Source organism: Lolium rigidum, chromosome 3 (genome assembly GCF_022539505.1).
Source record: "Lolium rigidum isolate FL_2022 chromosome 3, APGP_CSIRO_Lrig_0.1, whole genome shotgun sequence".
Classification (NCBI taxonomy): domain Eukaryota; kingdom Viridiplantae; phylum Streptophyta; class Magnoliopsida; order Poales; family Poaceae; genus Lolium; species Lolium rigidum.
In genome coordinates this window covers 77,885,704-77,903,527 of record NC_061510.1, presented here as the reverse complement: position 1 = coordinate 77,903,527, position 17,824 = coordinate 77,885,704, and the positions used below count along the sequence as shown (strand labels likewise).

The window sequence follows — 17,824 nt, the reverse complement described above, 5'->3', positions numbered from 1 at the left end:
GCCCTTCACATGATTCAAACTAGTGTGGGGACTCCGGAATTGCATCGTGTCCGGAACTACACCACCGCCAAGGAAGCTTGGGACGGCTTGGCCGCTAGTTGCATTGGAAGTGAGAGCACAAGGAGGAACAAGTATAATGCTCTTAAGAATAAAGCCGAAGGATTCTTGAGGCTACCGGATGAAGATCATGAACTCATGTATGGAAGACTTGTCACGGTTGCCGATGCCTTCCGGCTTATTGGTGCCACCCACATCAATGACTCTTGGATCAAGGAGAAGTACATTGAATGCATGATGCCATTTGCTCCCATTGATGTCAAGACTCTTGTGGGAAGGGAATGCTATTCCTCTCTCACCTCTCAACAAGTCGTGCACGAGATGCAAGCTCTCAAGGTGCTTGAAGAAACCTCTCATGATTCTCGCAATCGTGCTCTTGGAATGGCAAAAGGTTCCAATCTTGCCTTGGTGGTCAACTCCGGTGAAGAAGTGTTTCCTCAAGAATCTTATAGGGCATCTTGGAGTATGTCCTATCCGGAAGATTTGCAATGCCACTACCATGATCACATGGCCTTCCATGCAAAATCCTTTTGGGTTGATCCCTCCAAGGCCAAGGAAGACAACATCAAGAGGAACAACAAAAGTGGTTTCACTAGCTTTGGTCCAAAGACAAGATCTTGCTACAATTGTGATGACAAGCGCCACTTCATTGCCGAATGCCCCTATGAAAATAGAGAGCTTCATAATGGAAGGCTCATTCCCAAGGACAAGAGCAAGGACACCAAGGGCAAGTATTCAAAAGCCCCCAACAAGAAGTTCTACAACAACAAGACCAAGAAGGGCAAGAGGCCCTCAAGAGTTGTGCTAGTTACAAGGGAAGAATATTCATCCGATGAAGTTGAAAGTTCTAGTGGTGATGAAGATGAAGAAAGCTCAAAGGAATTGGCCGCCATCGTCACCACCAACATACCCTCTTCATCTCTCTTTGAATCTCCCAATGAGAACCCTCCTATCAAGAATGCACATTGCTTCATGGCAAGGTCCTCCTTGGACACATCTATCGTGCTATCAACTCAAGAAGAGTATACCTCCGGTGATGATGATGTTGATGATGAAGAAGATGCATCCTCCAATGGATTGGTCGCTCTTGCCTCCTCTCCACTAATTCTTCATCACCAAGTGAATCCCCCAATGAGGTCATCCTTGTGGAGGAAGAAAGTTGCCTCATGGCTAAATCCTCCGAGGTATCATCTCCTAACCCCTCTATGCCTAACATATCTAGTGAACTAGGGGTTGATGATGCTAGTCTAAAAGTGAAACAAGAAATGCTTGATTTTGATGATTTCATTCTCAACCTACAAGGTAACACTAAAAAGCATGTTTCAAACCTCATGATTCGTTTAGCTCAACAAAGTGCTATGCTTGAGAAAAAGGGTCAAATAGAGAGAGAAGACTCTCTCGAAATCCATGCTCTTAAAAATGCTCTTGAGGAATGTCAAGAAACCATAGCTTCTCTTGAAGAGAGGTTAGAAAATATTGAAGAGCCTCAAGATAAAATTAACAAGCTCACTAAAGCTAGAGATCTTGCTAGGGCTAAGAATAAAGTGTTTACAAAGGAAAAGGCCCAATTTGGGGTTGATCATGAGAAACTTGTGAAGGATCTAGATGAACTAGACAAAGCTCACAAAGCTTTGAAGAGTGAATACACTCTCCTATCCAAGTCGTTTGAGCAACTTCAAATTAGGCTTGCTACATATGATGTGCCTAGTTCCTCTACTCCTCTATGTGAACATGCAAACATTGTTGAGGAAAATGCTAGGTTGAAGGATGAACTTGCTAAGGCCTCCTCTCCCCAAAGTAAACTTTCTTTGGATGATCTTTTGAGTAAGAAAAGATCAAACAATGGGAAGGAGGGCCTTGGTTTTAATGCCAAGGCAAAGAAGGCAAACAAGCAAAAGGCCAAGCCCGCACAAGAAAAGAAGAAAGTCGTCACTAATAGTGAAGCCTCCAAGGGCAAAACCATGAATGATGATGATGCGGGAATTGCTAACCCTCACTATGTTTTATTTAAAGATTATTATGGTGATGTTTATGCTAAATATGTTGGCCCATATGATGGTTATGTTGCTTGGTCTATTTGGGTCCCAAAGACCCTTGTTGCTAACAAAAGAGGACCCATTGCAAAATGGGTACCTAAATCCAAGAATTGATCTCATGTAGGACTATGCCACCGGAGGTTCAAAATGGGTACTTGATAGTGGATGTACAAGTCATATGACCGGCGGCAAGAACCTCGTCAAGGAGTTGAGGCCTAACATTAATGATATCACCGTCTCCTTTGGCGATAATTCTACATCCGAGGTATTGGGTTTTGGCAAGGTTGTGGTTGCACACAACATTACTCTTGTGGATGTCATGCTTGTCAAAACCCTTGGTTACAATTTGCTTTCCGTTTCCACCCTTGGCAAGATGGGTTTCGCCGTCTTTATTGATAATGATATTGTGGTCCTCTTGTGGAGCAAGACTCTAAAAGTCGCTTTCGTTGGGTATCGCGAACACAACTTGTATGTGGTGGACTTTTCGGGAATCACCACGTCAAGTGCGATGTGCCTATTCGGAAAGGCGGACGTGGGTTGGTTGTGGCATCGCCGCCTAGCCCATGTCAACATGAGAACTTTGCAAAGTCTTCACAAGGGGAACCATATTGTGGGACTAATGGAAAATGTGTCTTTTGCCAAAGATCGTGTTTGTAGGGCTTGTGTTGAAGGCAAAATGCATGACTCTCCGCACCCAAGCAAGACCATTATCTCTTCCAAGAGGATCTTGGAGCTCCTTCATGTGGATCTCTTTGGTCCCGTTACTCATGCAAGTCTTGGTGCGAAGAAACATTGCTTGGTGATTGTCGATGACTACTCAAGATACACTTGGGTCTACTTTCTCAAGACGAAAGATGAGACTCAACAAATATTCATTGACTTTGCTACCGAGGTGCAACGCCAACACAACCTCCTCATTATGGCAATAAGAAGTGACAACGGCTCCGAGTTCAAGAACTACACACTCAATGATTTTCTTAGTGATGAGGGGATTCATCATCAATATTCCGCTGCTTACACCCCTCAACAAAATGGTGTTGCGGAGAGGAAGAACCGGACTCTTATGGATATGGCAAGGTCTATGATGGCGGAGTATAAATCCCGCTATAACTTTTGGGCCGAAGCCATCTCCACCGCTTGTCACTCCTCCAACCGGCTCTATCTCCGCAAGGGCTTGAACAAGACTCCATATGAAATACTCACACGGGAACAAGCCTAATATCTCATACTTCAAGGTGTTCGGGTGTAAGTGTTTCTACAAAATCAAAGGAGTTCGTTTATCTAAATTCGCTCCTAAAGCTTTGGAGGGTATATTTGTTGGTTACGGTGCCGAATCTCACACTTATAGAATCTTTGATGTATCCTCCGGGATTATCATTGAATCTTGTAGTGTGAAGTTCGAAGAAAATGATGGCTCCCAAGTGGGGCAAGTTGATGTTTGTGCAGGTGATGAAATACCTCAAGATGCCATAGTAAGAATGGGTGTGGGATTTTTCCGCCCCATTGAGGGACACGGTGTGGCGTCTCGGGAAGAACTATGCTCTACCACGGTGGAGCCCTCATCTTCTCAACATCAACAAACCTTACCTAGTGAAGCAAATGATGCACCAACCCAAGAACAAGAACAAGACTCTCCCTCTTATGTGCAAGATCAAGGACAAGATCAAGGTCAAGATCAACCTATCACTCACAATGCCTCCAATGAGGAACCAATCAACTCTTGCCCTTCTCCGAACATTGTTCAAGATCAAGCACATGAGATTGAGCAACCCCAAGCAATTGAGGAAGCTCAAGTTCAAGGTCAAGACGGGGACCCAAATGATCAAGTTGATCAAGTGACACCTCCAAGGCCAAGAAGAACCAAGGAGGAGATCGAGACCCGTCGACTAGCAAGAAGAGAAAGGCAACTTGAGTGTCTTGGACACACAAATGACAAGGTTCTTGGTGATGTAAGGGCAAAGGTTTCCACAAGAAGGCAATTGGCGAACTTTAGCCATCATCATGCTTATATCTCCTTAGTGGAACCCAAGAAAGTATTTGAAGCCCTTGAAGATTCGGATTGGTTGGAAGCTATGCATGAAGAACTCAACAACTTCAAGCGCAACAAAGTGTGGACTTTAGTAAAGAAGCCTAAAGAGTGCCGCAATGTTATAGGCACTAAATGGATTTTCAAGAACAAGCAAGATGAGTTTGGAAATGTTGTGAGGAACAAGGCAAGATTGGTGGCTCAAGGGTTCTCTCAAGTTGAGGGAATTGACTTTGGGGAAACCTATGCTCCCGTGGCTCGCCTTGAGTCCATCCGTATCCTTCTTGCTTATGCATCGCATCATAACTTTAAGTTACAACAAATGGATGTGAAAAGTGATTTTCTTAATGGTCCTTTGCATGAAGAGGTTTATGTTAAGCAACCCCCGGGGTTCGAGGATCTCAACTTTCCTAACCATGTCTACAAGCTTGATAAAGCACTTTATGGTCTCAAACAAGCTCCTAGAGCTTGAGTACGAGCACCTTAAGGAATTGTTGGTAGACCGTGGGTTTGATGTTGGGCTAATCGACCCCACTCTTTTTACTAAGAGGGTCAATGGGGAGCTTTTCGTTTGCCAATTGTATGTTGATGATATTATATTTGGATCTACTAACAAAGCTTTCAATGATGAATTCTCAAAGCTTATGACCGATAGGTTTGAGATGTCTATGATGGGAGAGATGAAGTTCTTCCTTGGTTTTGAGATCAAGCAATTGAGGGAAGGAACCTTCATCAACCAAGCAAAATATCTCCAAGACATGCTCAAGAGGTTCAAGATGACCGAGATGAAGGGTGCGGCCACTCCTATGGTTACCAAATGTCATCTTGCACTAGATCCCAATGGTAAAGAGGTGGATCAAAAGGTATATCGCTCCATGATTGGATCCTTGCTTTACCTTTGTGCATCTGAGACCGGACATAGTGTTGAGTGTTGGTGTGTGTGCAAGGTATCAAGCTTCTCCTAAAGAGAGCCACATGATGGCTCTCAAAAGAATCTTTCGATATTTGGTTGATACCCCAAGATATGGTATTTGGTACCCCAAAGGCTCAAGTTTTATTCTCAATGGTTATACCGATGCGGATTGGGCGGGTGACAAGGATGATAGGAAATCAACTTCCGGGGCTTGCCAATTCCTTGGTAGGTCCTTGGTGTGTTGGTCTTCTAAGAAGCAAAATTGTATATCTCTCTCTACCGCCGAAGCCGAATATGTTGCCGCCGCAAGTGGATGCACTCAATTGTTATGGATGAGGCAAACTTTAAAGGAATACGGTGTCATTTGTGACAAAGTGCCTCTATTATGTGACAATGAAAGTGCCATCAAGATTGCCTATAATCCGGTGCAACATTCAAGAACGAAGCATATTGAGATCCGGAATCATTTCATTAGAGATCATGTTGCCCGGGGTGATATTGAGCTTATCTATGTTCCTACCAAAGATCAACTTGCCGATATATTCACGAAGCCTCTTGATGAAGCAAGGTTCTCTTATTTGAGGAATGAGCTAAATATCATTGATTCAAGGAGTATAGCTTGACCATCTTGCAAACACACTCTCGTCTCAAAACTTTATTTGGTTTAGATGTGGGCATGGAAATAGGGGGAGTGCGGTTTAAATTATTGAGCTATCCCTCCCCCATAATGCCAACATTAATGATTTCATTCTCATTATATCATATGTTGATATGTGAGCTTAAATGATGAGTATTGGTTTGGACCCTAGATATATCTTCGCGGTGCCATACCATAACACTCATATATGGTGGCCTAGGCCACCACACTCTTCTTCGTGAAGAGTTGGAGTTGTTTGGATTTTCATTGGATCTTTTTGACATCTCCTTGTTTATGGGAAATCACTCATTTTTGGCCTTCATTTGATTTATTTGCAAAAATGAGTGATCATGTACCATCTCACAGTTTGGCGTATCTATCCTAAGCCTCACCTTTCCTAAATAAACCATATCTATCTCCATACTCTAAAACTCCGCAATTTTTTTGAGGGCTTTTGAGCTGTGGGCAGTGTTGGCGGCACTGCCGGCGCTTTCACACCGGCACTGCCGGCCGCGCCGGCACTGCCGGCCTCGGCTCGGCGGCACTGCCGCTGCGGGCGTGGGTTAAGTTGAGGGCCCGCGGGGGAGTTAGGGCAACTGCTCCTCTCTTCCCCAGCGTGAGTCCTCTCCTCCCACTCGACCCCAGCCGCCGCCGCCGTCGCCCCTGCTCCTCCAGCCGCCGTCCCGGGCTCTCCTTCCTCCTCTGGTCGGTTGATCCGGGCAGGGCCCTCCTCCCCTCCATGGCTTCCTCCTCCGGTTATTCTCCCTCCTCTCTCTCCCTCTCTGGATTGGGTTGACCTCTCTAGAAGAAAGATGGGTGGACGATTCTTGCCGTAAGTTTTGCCATAGAGGTGGATAACCTTGTGCATGGTTGTGTGAAAGTTTGAGGAACAATGTTTGAGTCTAGAGCAGATCTGGCGTTTTTCCCTGTCGACCGCACCGCTGCCGCCCTCACCACCGACACGCCGGTTGGGCCGGCTGCTCGCCCCTGTCTCACCGGCATCGCTGGCCGGTCCGGCACGCGCTGCCGCCGTACCTCCCGGCTACTGCCGGTGAAGCTGTGCCCAGATCCTCTTTAGCATTTTTCTTGTTGTATCTTAAACATATCATTCATCATGCCTTGTTTATCAAGATTGCCTTGTTTTAGTGTACCTTATCATATGCTATTCCTATCCTTTGCTCTCACAGGTGCAGGTGGTTCTCATCGCTCTAGCTCGGGCAAACGGGCGATACCTAGTGACTTTGACGCCGAAATTCCATCTCTGAAGAAGTCATCTCGTCGGGAGAGGAACTCCGCTCCGGCTGAACCTCGTGCTAACCTTCTCCGGAGGTTGAGAGGCATGCCCATTGGGAAGTGGCCAGATAATGAGTATGCTCGGTTGCGTCGATCCAACGCTTACACCTCTCCCAAGGGCACCAATTGCTCGCTCTCGTTCGGACTAAGTATCAAGAGAAGACCTTTGATGATCTCTATGCAAATGCCACTTATAAAGTTGCTCCTATGCATCACATCAACTTTGCTCACATGGATAAACACGCCAACTACTTTGCTTCGAAGCTCGAGATTTTTGTGAGCAGTTTGGTCTTTTCCTCTCGATGAAGTTTCGGCATCCTTACTGTGTGGAGGTGATTGGGCAATTCTTTGCCACGGTTTATGTTGACAATGATGATGCCAAGACTATGACTTGGATGACGGAAGGTCGCATGTTGCATGGCACTTGGGACCAATTTGCGGCTTGTCTTGGTTATCCAGGTGCTCACCGGCAATGAAGATGGATACTTTAGAGCCCACAACACTCCCAAGCCCGTTGAGAAGGCTCTCCTTGCTGATCTTTATCTTGAAGGAGAAGTGGTATATGGTTCTCAGAAATTCCTCCGCCCGGTGTGTGACATTCTTCTCCGCATTTACCGAGAGGTCCTTAATCCCAAGGTTGGCTGCGTTGATCAGATCTATGGATACCTTGGGAACTTGTTGCTCCTTTCTCACCAGCACCGTGACACGGGTATGCAGCTTGATGTGATGGATTTTCTGTGGAATGAGTTTTGGGCTTGCATAATGGCTCGCAAGGCCCCTGTGTTTGCTCCTACTTCATGTTCTTCATATGCTCTCGTTGGGACAATGCTGGATATGGCAGGCTCACCGATGAGGTTAACCTTCTACCTCACAAGGCTAAGGGTCTCAAGGTCAAGACTCACGACAATCCTCCTCGTCTTCCCAATGATGAGGATTCTGCGAAGAAGAAGACTCGATTTTGAGTTGGCACCTCCTGCCGACAATGGCTGGTTTGCTCGCATAGAGGCCAAGTTGGCCAAGATGTTACGCCTCAAGTCCGACATCAACGAGGCGTCGATGATCAGGCTCATAGGGAGCGGAAAATGGACAGGAGGAACACAAAGCTCATCATGCGCAAGTTGGATATTCCTGTTGAAAGTGGATCTGAGGAGGTCATCACTCCTGAAGAAGAATGGCTCTCCAAGCATGGCAATGTGACTGAGTTTGAACAGCTTGGTCTTCCCGGTCCCTCTCGCCGTCGGCACCCTCCTAGTGATGATGTTGAGCCCGCCGAGTCTGAAGAAGATGAAGAGACGGAGGACGATGAAGAGACGGAGAGTGAGTGAGCTCTCATGGGACGTTGTAGCATCGCTTCTTTTCTCCTTTTTGGTGTCTTGATGCCAAAGGGGGAGAAGAAGGTCTAGTAGGACTTGCACGGGATTTGCTAGGGAGGTTTGAGGGCACAAGCATTTGCTTTTTATCATTCCGTTAAAGCTTGTGTCCTCCTTTTATCTTCTATATTATGTTGAACCTTATCTTGTGTTTTATGTGTCCTATGTGTGGTGAACTATTGCTATGTTTTTCGGTATTCTATATGGTTGAGAGTATTGTCATGGATTGGTATGATCATCTTATATCTCATATTGTCTATGGATCTATCTCAAATTGATACTTGATGTGATTATGGGATTCTTGTTCATGATATTGAGGCTATTGTCTTGAAATGTTAAGGATGTCAATATGAAAAGGTATGATCTTAACTTGTCATCTTTTATCTTTTCCCATACATTTTATGCTTTATGTCTTATGAGCATTGTGCTTTCTATCTTGGTAGTTGAAGTTGCTCTATACCTAATGTGTGCATATATATATTCTTGCACTAAATTTCTCGCATGCACACATCTAGGGGAGTTTCTCTCTGCTGCCAAACATATAGATATTCTTGCTCTATTCTTTGCAAAATCCCGGTATTGTCATCAAACACCAAAAAGGGGAGACTGAAAGAACATTTCATGATCTCCGAGTTTTGTGTGTTTGTTAACAACACCGGTGACAATTTAACCGTGTGCTAAGTGGTTTACGGTTAGGGAAAAGATACCACGGAAAATCTCGACCCACTCAAAAAGGAAGAAAAGAAAAGAAGGAAGAAGCCGTCTCTCTGGCCGTGGCCGGCAGCCGCCGGCAACTCCGGGCCGGCAGCTGCCGGTGTGCACACCCCGGCACTCGCCGGCATCTTTGGCCGGCACTGCCGGCCTATCCGTCGGTCTGCTGTATCGGAAGAGTGGCCGGCACCGCCGGCGTCTCCAAGGCCGGCATTGCCGGCGTGGCCGGCACTGCGCCGGCGTCCCAAGGCCGGCCTGCGCCGGCGTTTCTCCTCCAACGGGCAGAAAAGTAGGTGGGGTATATATACCCCCTTCACTTACCTTGGAAGGTTGCTCAAACCCTAAGAACTTCATCCTCCATTGTCTGAGCCACCAAGAACACCAAAATCCCCGGATCTCCTCCTCAACCAACCAAATCACTTGTGCTTTGGAGAATCGAAGGAGAAGACCCCGATCTACATCCTCACCGAAGCGTTCTTCATTTCCCCCTCTTATGCTTGAGGGCCCCCTTGCTAGTGTTCCTCTTTGGATCCCTAGTTGTTGTTGTTGATGTATGCTTGTTGATTTGTTGTGTTGTTACAGATTTGGGAGCCTCCAATTTGGTTGTGGATGTGTGCCCCAAGAACTTTGTAAAGGCCCGGTTTCCGCCTCGAGGAAATCCCTTAGTGGAAGTGGGCTAGGCCTTTGTGGCGTTGCTCACGGGAGATCCGAGTGAAGCCTTCGTGGCTGTTGGTTTGGCTTGCGTAACAACCACACTCCTCCAAACGTAGACGTACCTTCTTGCAAAGGAAGGGAACTACGGGAATCATCTCCGTGTCATCGCGTGCTTCACTCTCGGTTACCTCTATCCCACTCTATCTACTATTGTGTAGCTATACCTTGCTTAGTTGATATCCTTGTCATATAGGTAAATTCACTTAGTTGCATATCTAGAGAATTTACCTTTGTGTCAAGCCTAAATTGAAAAAGAACTAAAAATTGGTTAGCACCTATTCACCCCCCCCTCTAGGTGCGGCATACGATCCTTTCAGCTGGTTTCATCCAAACTTGTAATATATAATCAAATATGAATGGAAACTTTTATTTTCGTGTATTTTTATTTATTTGGGGGCGCGTTTAGGGGACGCGGCTGGGGAGCGATGTCCTCCAAATACGGCACCAGGAAAACGCGTTCCCCAAAGACTTGATCCGGCGCCCTTTGGGGGACGCGGCTGGAGATGCTCTCGCCACCATGATAGAAGCGGGTCGCCACCATCGTGGAACCTTTTTAGCGCAAAAAGGGATTATAGCACAAGGATGATACGAAACGGACTTATGGCTCTCGGGTGCAACGCACCCCCATAGACCAAAAAATTTATAATAATTTAAATAAGTCAAAAAAAAAAATTGAATCTTCCTGGAAATAAAAGATGATCAAGTTTGTATTCGTAAAAAAAATGTTTGGACACGAAATGATTCCCATGAACTCCAGGGCAAAAAAGACAAAATTATGACAAAAAAAAAGTGAATAGTACCTGGTCATGGGGCATTTCGAGTTTGTTTTTTTTACCTAGGATACAATAAAAGTAATTTCCTAGGAAAATATTTTGTTTCAGGTACAATACCTGATCATCTTTGATTTCTAAAAAAAAATTAAAATTTTTAAAACTTATTTTAATTTTTTTTTTATTTTCCCAAGTATGGGGGTGCGTTGCACCCGAGAGCTCCTTTGTATTTCCTAAGGATGATAGCATTTTTTAGCAGAAGGATCATAGCGGAGTATTTAGCTGGGCTTGAATTTTAGGTAGGTATAAGAAAAAAAATGCAGAGCCCAACCGTGTGAAGCAAAGGTTGCTGCTATCAAACTTCGTACAGGTATCGGATAGAAATTATCGTGTGTATAGCAGCGCTCTTATCCAAATTCCCACTCACATATGACAGACTTCGGTCCACAAAAAACCCATTGTGCTCCAACTCTAGGGTGAGCTTATCAAGATCATATGATGCACCAAAAATTCAGTTAGTGCAAGTGTGCAACACAAGACATGAGGAACCAATGCATTTGCAAAACCAGTCAATAATACACGAACAACTCAAAGACATGTAACAATTATCCAGTACATCTAGGTCTCCACCGGCGGGAGTGATGTGGTCACACCTAAATGGGACGTACTCGGACCGGAAACAAAAAATAGTCACATATATGATCTCATTGGTAGATAGTTATAGTCCTTGCAAATTTAGAGAGAGATTTAAAATTTCAGTCTTGTAGTTAAGAAAAAAAGACACAATACACTAAAACTCAAAACTCAAGCATTGATAGAAATTTAGAGCTAAATATACTCGCTAAATAAATTTAGTAACTCAATAATCACTAATCTAGTAGGATTGGCCTTGGCTTTGACTCAAAAATCGGATTATTCAGTTTAAAACCTTCGAATCATTCTAATTAAATTTCAAATAATCTATATTCGCATGCTATTTTCTATACCATATCATACACCGTATCCATAGCACCACTTCATAATCGGATATCATTATCCGCCGGATTATTTAAAATCTGCTAAGCTTAAATTTCTGCATATGATTTAGTTCCCCCACTAACAAATGGAATAATTTGACGATCTTATAACGTGGGCAGAAATAAGAACCATGGCTAAGAAATATGACACATTGTCTCTTCTAATGGTCTAAGAAGACAAGCGACAAAAGAATAGCCAGAGGAGGTTACAAAACATCGATAGTTACCATGAGAGAAATGTCAATGTTTTGACACTTGTTGAGCTTAACACTCGCAATACTCTTGTTAGAATACTTGGCATTACTTTTCTCTGTCATATATCTAGAAGAGTTGAGTCGTTTATTTCCCAACAGAGAGAGTACTTCTACTCAGTATCTCTTAGAACAACTCCAATAGTATAGCCGATTGTTGGCTATAAGCAAGATGCCATGTCATCTATAGTTAACATGTAGCTAATAAGTACAATAGTTGGCTATAAGAATGTACAACTTTTCAATGGATGATCCACCTTTCACTCACACATCTTGCCTAGGAGCACGTGCTAGAGCTAACTCTTGCATAAGAGCCCACTCACATTCTCTCTCCTATTCTCTCTCATCCAACTAGACACAAATATATTATTTTAATCCTTGTAGCCAGCTACTAAACATTATTGTACTTGCTCTTAGAAAACTTGAAAAACCTAGGCACGCTGGATCAATAGGCATATTTAAGCCTCATGCCTCTTTGTCTCTACGTCACACCGGCCAGGATCCAGTTCTGGAGCTTACCTAAATACTTAGGAAATGAGTTTAAGTTTTCAACCTTATAAAATGTAGTACTCCGTAGTAACTTTGTTTTCTCATTTTCAAGCATGTGGTCATATTATTTTAAGAAATTGTATGTGTAAGTTTCAACTTCATATCCGTGTGATTCAATATGTTTTTTCAAGATTCTGTAAAGAAACTTGCTTTTTGCTAGGATATAGCAAGTGTGCGCACCTGAATTTATTCTATTATTTATTCTCTTACATTGTTTGTCAAGGATGTTCAAATTGGGCTGGACTAATGGTTCATATTTTATGGCAAGTACGCGCTGAAAGAGGAACTGCTAAGAAAGATGACACATGTCTCTTCTAATGGTGTAAGAAGGCATGAGACAAAAGAATAGCCAGAGGAGGTTACCGAAGATCGGTAGTTACCATGAGAGAAATGTCAATGTTTTGACATTTGTCGAGCTTAACACACGCAATACCATTCTTAGAACAATTTGCATTACGATTCTTTGGTGCACTTGGAAGTGACTCAAGAATATCCCAAACGAGGAAGTGATGAAATCTATCCAAGCGTCTCTGTCCAACTTGCGACCTGCAACGTAACCAGCAATAAAATCCATATACAGTATAATACATCTAGGCAAATCTCTTTCCATGTTGCAACCTGTCCCGTGGCGCTAAACCAACCGAAAATTTCCACACAAACAAACAGAAACTTAAACGCTCTCATGTGACGCCACAGGCAGCCAATGGAATTCCAGACGCTGGCGAGCGCCGGTGCGTCACCTCCGGCGCGCTGGCCTCTCCCTCTCGTGGAGCAAATTGCAGCCGGGTGGGGTGGGACACCCGTCCAGCAAGTGCCACGCGACGGCTCAAGCTGGAAACTTTCGAAGCTTCTCATCCTCTTCCTCGATCCTCAAGCCCTCTTTGTCCCCATCGGTTCCGGGCACGTTTCCTTTCTAGTCTAGATTCGCTCACCTTTCCTCCTCGGTTCGTTCACATACCTCCGGCGAGCGATCGCCGGCTCCACTCCACTGCGCTTATCATAATTAAACCGCCCACCTGAAAAGCGGAAACAAATGGGGCCTAATTTTGGTTGGCGCGATGGCGAAAGATCCTTCCTGGTTCCTATCGCCATGTGTGCCTATACCCACGTCCACGTGAACCTGGAGCTAGATCTCCAGCGAAGAAGAAAGGGCCATTTGGAGCTAAAGGACAAGATTATGCGCCTGCCTGGGCTACCTAAATTGCGTGCGCTGCCCACTTTAGCTACTCCATATGTTATAATTTACTGGGCTACTGCATATCTCCAAATAAAAAAAAGCGAGCTATATCGCACGTGCAAAATGTTTGCTTCCAGAGTGCGTGTAATAAAGAACAAACAGTGTTTGTTAGGATTTTCCGTCGGTCCTAACCCAGAATTTGGCATGTATCAGATCAATTTCTAGTGTGTAGACCGTAAACTTTTTTCAAAAGCAAACATTTTGGTAATCCAGTTATAGATATTGTCACGATCGGCAATCCATTCGGAGAACCAAAAGATATTTTGATGCACACATCTTAACCATACACTTCTTGCAAACGTCACCTACACAACATACCGCGTACATCGGTGAAGATATGCGAAAGTCACTTGTATGCAACTTTTGAAGGCATAGTCGGGCGAAAACCCGACCGCTGTCATGGCTAGAGCCAGCAACAACTTCTTCGTGGACATCGTGACCTTCTTGAAGGAATTCTCTATTCGGAACAACTCGAGGGAGAAACCTTGGACCCGGCTATCGAGGGCATCATTTATTCACAATAATCCAACTAAAGTGACATATTGTTTGGCGATGATGTTGGTAGCGAGCGGAGCTGGTTACAAGTGATTTTTGTCAGTTGGTTCCTTCTGGGATGTTCGAGTTGTTGCCCGTGCCTCGCTTTGTCTTCGGATAGTCTCTAGGATGATAATCCAGGGCATGCACTTTAGTCGAATTTGGTAATAGCAAAACAAAACCGAAAAGGAGTTGAAAACGCAGGGTTCTACATCAATTTTGGTAATAACAATTAGGGCCCTTCCCATATCTGTTTTCATGTCATCAAAACACATACAGATGTTGTCAAATATGAATGTGGATCAAATGTTTTCTCAATTCGGAATGGATACAAATAGTGGAATAATAGACTTGAATAGTGTAGAGAGTCAACTGTATAATTAGCACTCCTTTATTTCAAGTTCAATCATAGAAAAAATACATTTGACCACTTTATTAGTATTTTTGGTTGAGTAACTGGCATATCGGGATGGAATTACTAAAACATGCTAACATAATTTATATAAGAATATAACCATTTTTATATCCACATTTGGTTCAAAATCCAACGCCATATTTGTTCATGAAAAATCGATTTGTTGTGTGATATGTGTAAAAAGAAAAAAAAAATCGGTGCTTAAAATAAGGCTTTTCACAAGATAAATTTTCTCTTTCGTACATAGATAAAAAAAATCGTTTCTCGGGAAATTTCCAGAACGCATTTATATTATGAAGATGTATATGTAGAATATTTTGTCAAAATATTTCGATAAAGATATTTTTTATATAGGAAGCATATACACCGGGAAGCCAAATTGAATTTCCGATACACAACGCACATCTTATGCCCAGCGTCTACTAAAACACTAAGTAATGACATATCTACACACAAAATTCCCGAGAGGCAACAGAACGAGATGCTACCAGATAAAGTAGGGACTGTCGCCAAATCCGCGAAGGCAATCTGTCCTGCATCATTCATGCAAAAAATAAGTCTTTTCACAAGATAAATTTCCTCGTTTTTACATAGACCTTAAAAAATATTTTTTTCCGTGAAACTAAATAACCGCACATATATTATGGAGATGTACTTGTAGAATTTTCTATCAAAAAATTTCAATTTTTTTTTTTGATAGAGCGAGCATATGTTATCCAGGAGCCGAATTGAATTTTCGATACACAACCCACAACCTCGACTAAAACACTAATTAATGTCATATTTACACACAAAATTCCGGAGAGGCAACAAAACGAGATGCTACCAGATAAACTAGCGACTGTCGCCGTATCCGCGATGGCAATATGCTCTGCACCATTCGTGCAAGATGACAAGCCGCAGAAGAAGGGCGTAGCACAGCAGACGCACACGAGAAATGGAGATCCAACTGAACTCAACTCATCCGCCGGTGCTTCCACCCGAACTCCACTCGCGCCCACCCGTCGCCTTCCTCCTTCCCACACTCCCCGCCCAGCTCAATATAAACCAGCTGCTCCGCCTCTATCATTAGTCACTTGTCCCCGGAGCTCACCTCACCTCTTCTCCCTCCGCTACTCCAACACCAACCATCCATGGCTCTCGTCCGCCAGCGCCGCCAGCTACCGCACCTCACCCTCCCGCTCGACCACTTCGCTCTTCGCCCGCCACCCGCCCCGCCCGCCGCCGCCCCACCGCCAACCGACGCGCCCCGCCTCTCCGACTACGAGCGCATCTCCCTCCTGGGCCAGGGCAACGGCGGCACCGTCTACAAGGCGCGCCACCGCCGCACGTCCCACCCCTACGCGCTCAAGCTCTTCACCGCCGAGGACCCCTCGGCGGCCCGCGAGGCCGAGATCCTCATCCTCGCGACCGGCGCGCCGCACGTCGTGCGCCTGCACGCCGTCATCCCGTCCCCGGCCACGCACCAACCCGCCGCGCTCGCCCTCGAGCTCCTCCCCGGCGGCTCCCTCTCGGGCCTCCTCCGCCGGCTCGGCCGCGCCATGCCCGAGCGCCCCATCGCCGCCGTCGCCCGCCAGGCCCTCCTCGGCCTCGACGCGCTGCACGCGCTCCGCGTCGTGCACCGCGACCTCAAGCCCGCCAACATCCTCGTCGGGGCCGCCGGCGAGGTCAAGATCGCGGACTTCGGGGCCGGCAAGGTGCTCCGGCGCCGGCTCGACCCCTGCGCGTCCTACGTCGGCACGGCCGCGTACATGTCGCCCGAGCGGTTCCACCCCGACGCATACTCCGGCGACTACGACCCCTACGCCGCGGATGTGTGGAGCCTCGGCGTCGCCGTCCTCGAGCTCTACCTCGGCCACTTCCCGCTCCTCCCCGCCGGCCAGCGCCCCGACTGGTCCGCGCTCATGTGTGCCATCTGCTTCGGGGACGCGCCCGAGGCGCCCGCCGCCGCGTCCGAGGACTTCCGGGACTTCGTGGCAAGGTGCCTCGAGAAGAAGGCCGGGCAGCGCGCGTCCGTCGCAGAGCTGCTCTTGCACCCGTTCATCGCCGGTAAGGACGCGGACGAGGCGCAGCGATCCCTCGCCGCGCTCGTCGCCGAGGCGGCCGAGCTCGGCGACCAATAGCCAAACTGACCGCCGGCTAACTAGGACAGTTAATTAATTATTAGGTGCCCATCGATCCATCCTAGCTGATGATGTGTACATAATCTTCGCCACGCGGAGGGAATATCCTGTCCCGTGTGTGCGTTTTTCTTCTTCTTTTCCTGCCATCCGAGGATTCCTTCGTTTGTTACTTGGTTTCTACGATCGATAATTGCAACTTGCAAGAGACAATTTTGAGAAAGGGAATCTTCTTCCTGATGAGCTATACATAAGGGGTTAATGGAACGGTTATCTCAACGATCTGTGATGCGCAAGGAAATTTCTCGAGCTATATAAACCTATAAAATCTTTGTTCCTATCGACAACTAAGATCATATGTCAGCAAACGTATGTTAAAAGACGAAGGGGGCACATACACAAACGTACAAGAAACAGGCAATGCACGATGAGACATTGGCATATCTTGCTCAAAGTATTGCGATCATATGTTTAGTTGGTATTGCAAGGGCTTTTCAGATGCGATCTTCTTGTTTCCTATGGATGTACCATTTAGTTACAATTTCGAAACAGCTTTTGTTAGGCGTAGCAGAAAAAAACTAGGTGGAGTGAGCAAAGATTTTCCTCACAAGGCTCTACGTTTGGCACTTGGCCTAATCATGTTACCAAGGTTTTCCTATTTGTAGTTTGACAAACTAACTTTTTCTTTCAAGCTAAACCCAACTTTCTTCAATTCTATAGATATTCTGCCATAAGTAACTTAACATCCACAAATTGAGCCTGAAAATTAATAACAAGAACAATCAGGACTAGCCCTCATTTGCACATTTCTTTATTTACTTTTATAGAAGAGGTGCTCCTTAAGATGGGAGGAAACTCTATTCGTTGGGTACGCCACCATGACCCTAACCGTTGGGCTACTGCCCGGTTCCTCATTGAGTCTAACTAGATAAGTTAGCCCCTAGCTTTATTTCTCTTGATCATGCTTGCCACCTGTGGCTCCTTATATCACCAGACATTACTATTATACCGATGTTGATTGTCCAATAAAAGAAGCTATAAACCCTAAAAAAGGATAATGGCATGTATCCTTTTTCTTGCAACAAAATTGATGATATTTGTATCTATAATTAAACAAAAATTAATGATATTTTACTTGTTGCAAGCCGTAATCATAATATCAGCACATAGGGCAT

General features: G+C 45.3%; 1 protein-coding gene across 1 annotated transcript; it reads left to right on the top strand.

Moving 5' to 3' along the window:
* The first annotated feature begins 15,652 nt into the window (after positions 1 to 15,652).
* LOC124696985 (mitogen-activated protein kinase kinase 9-like) lies at positions 15,653 to 16,652 on the top strand. Its single transcript, XM_047229639.1, has one exon. It carries the CDS (start codon positions 15,663 to 15,665, stop codon positions 16,650 to 16,652), a length of 990 nt encoding a protein of 329 aa, XP_047085595.1. The 5' UTR covers positions 15,653 to 15,662.
* Positions 16,653 to 17,824: the final 1,172 nt, after the last annotated feature.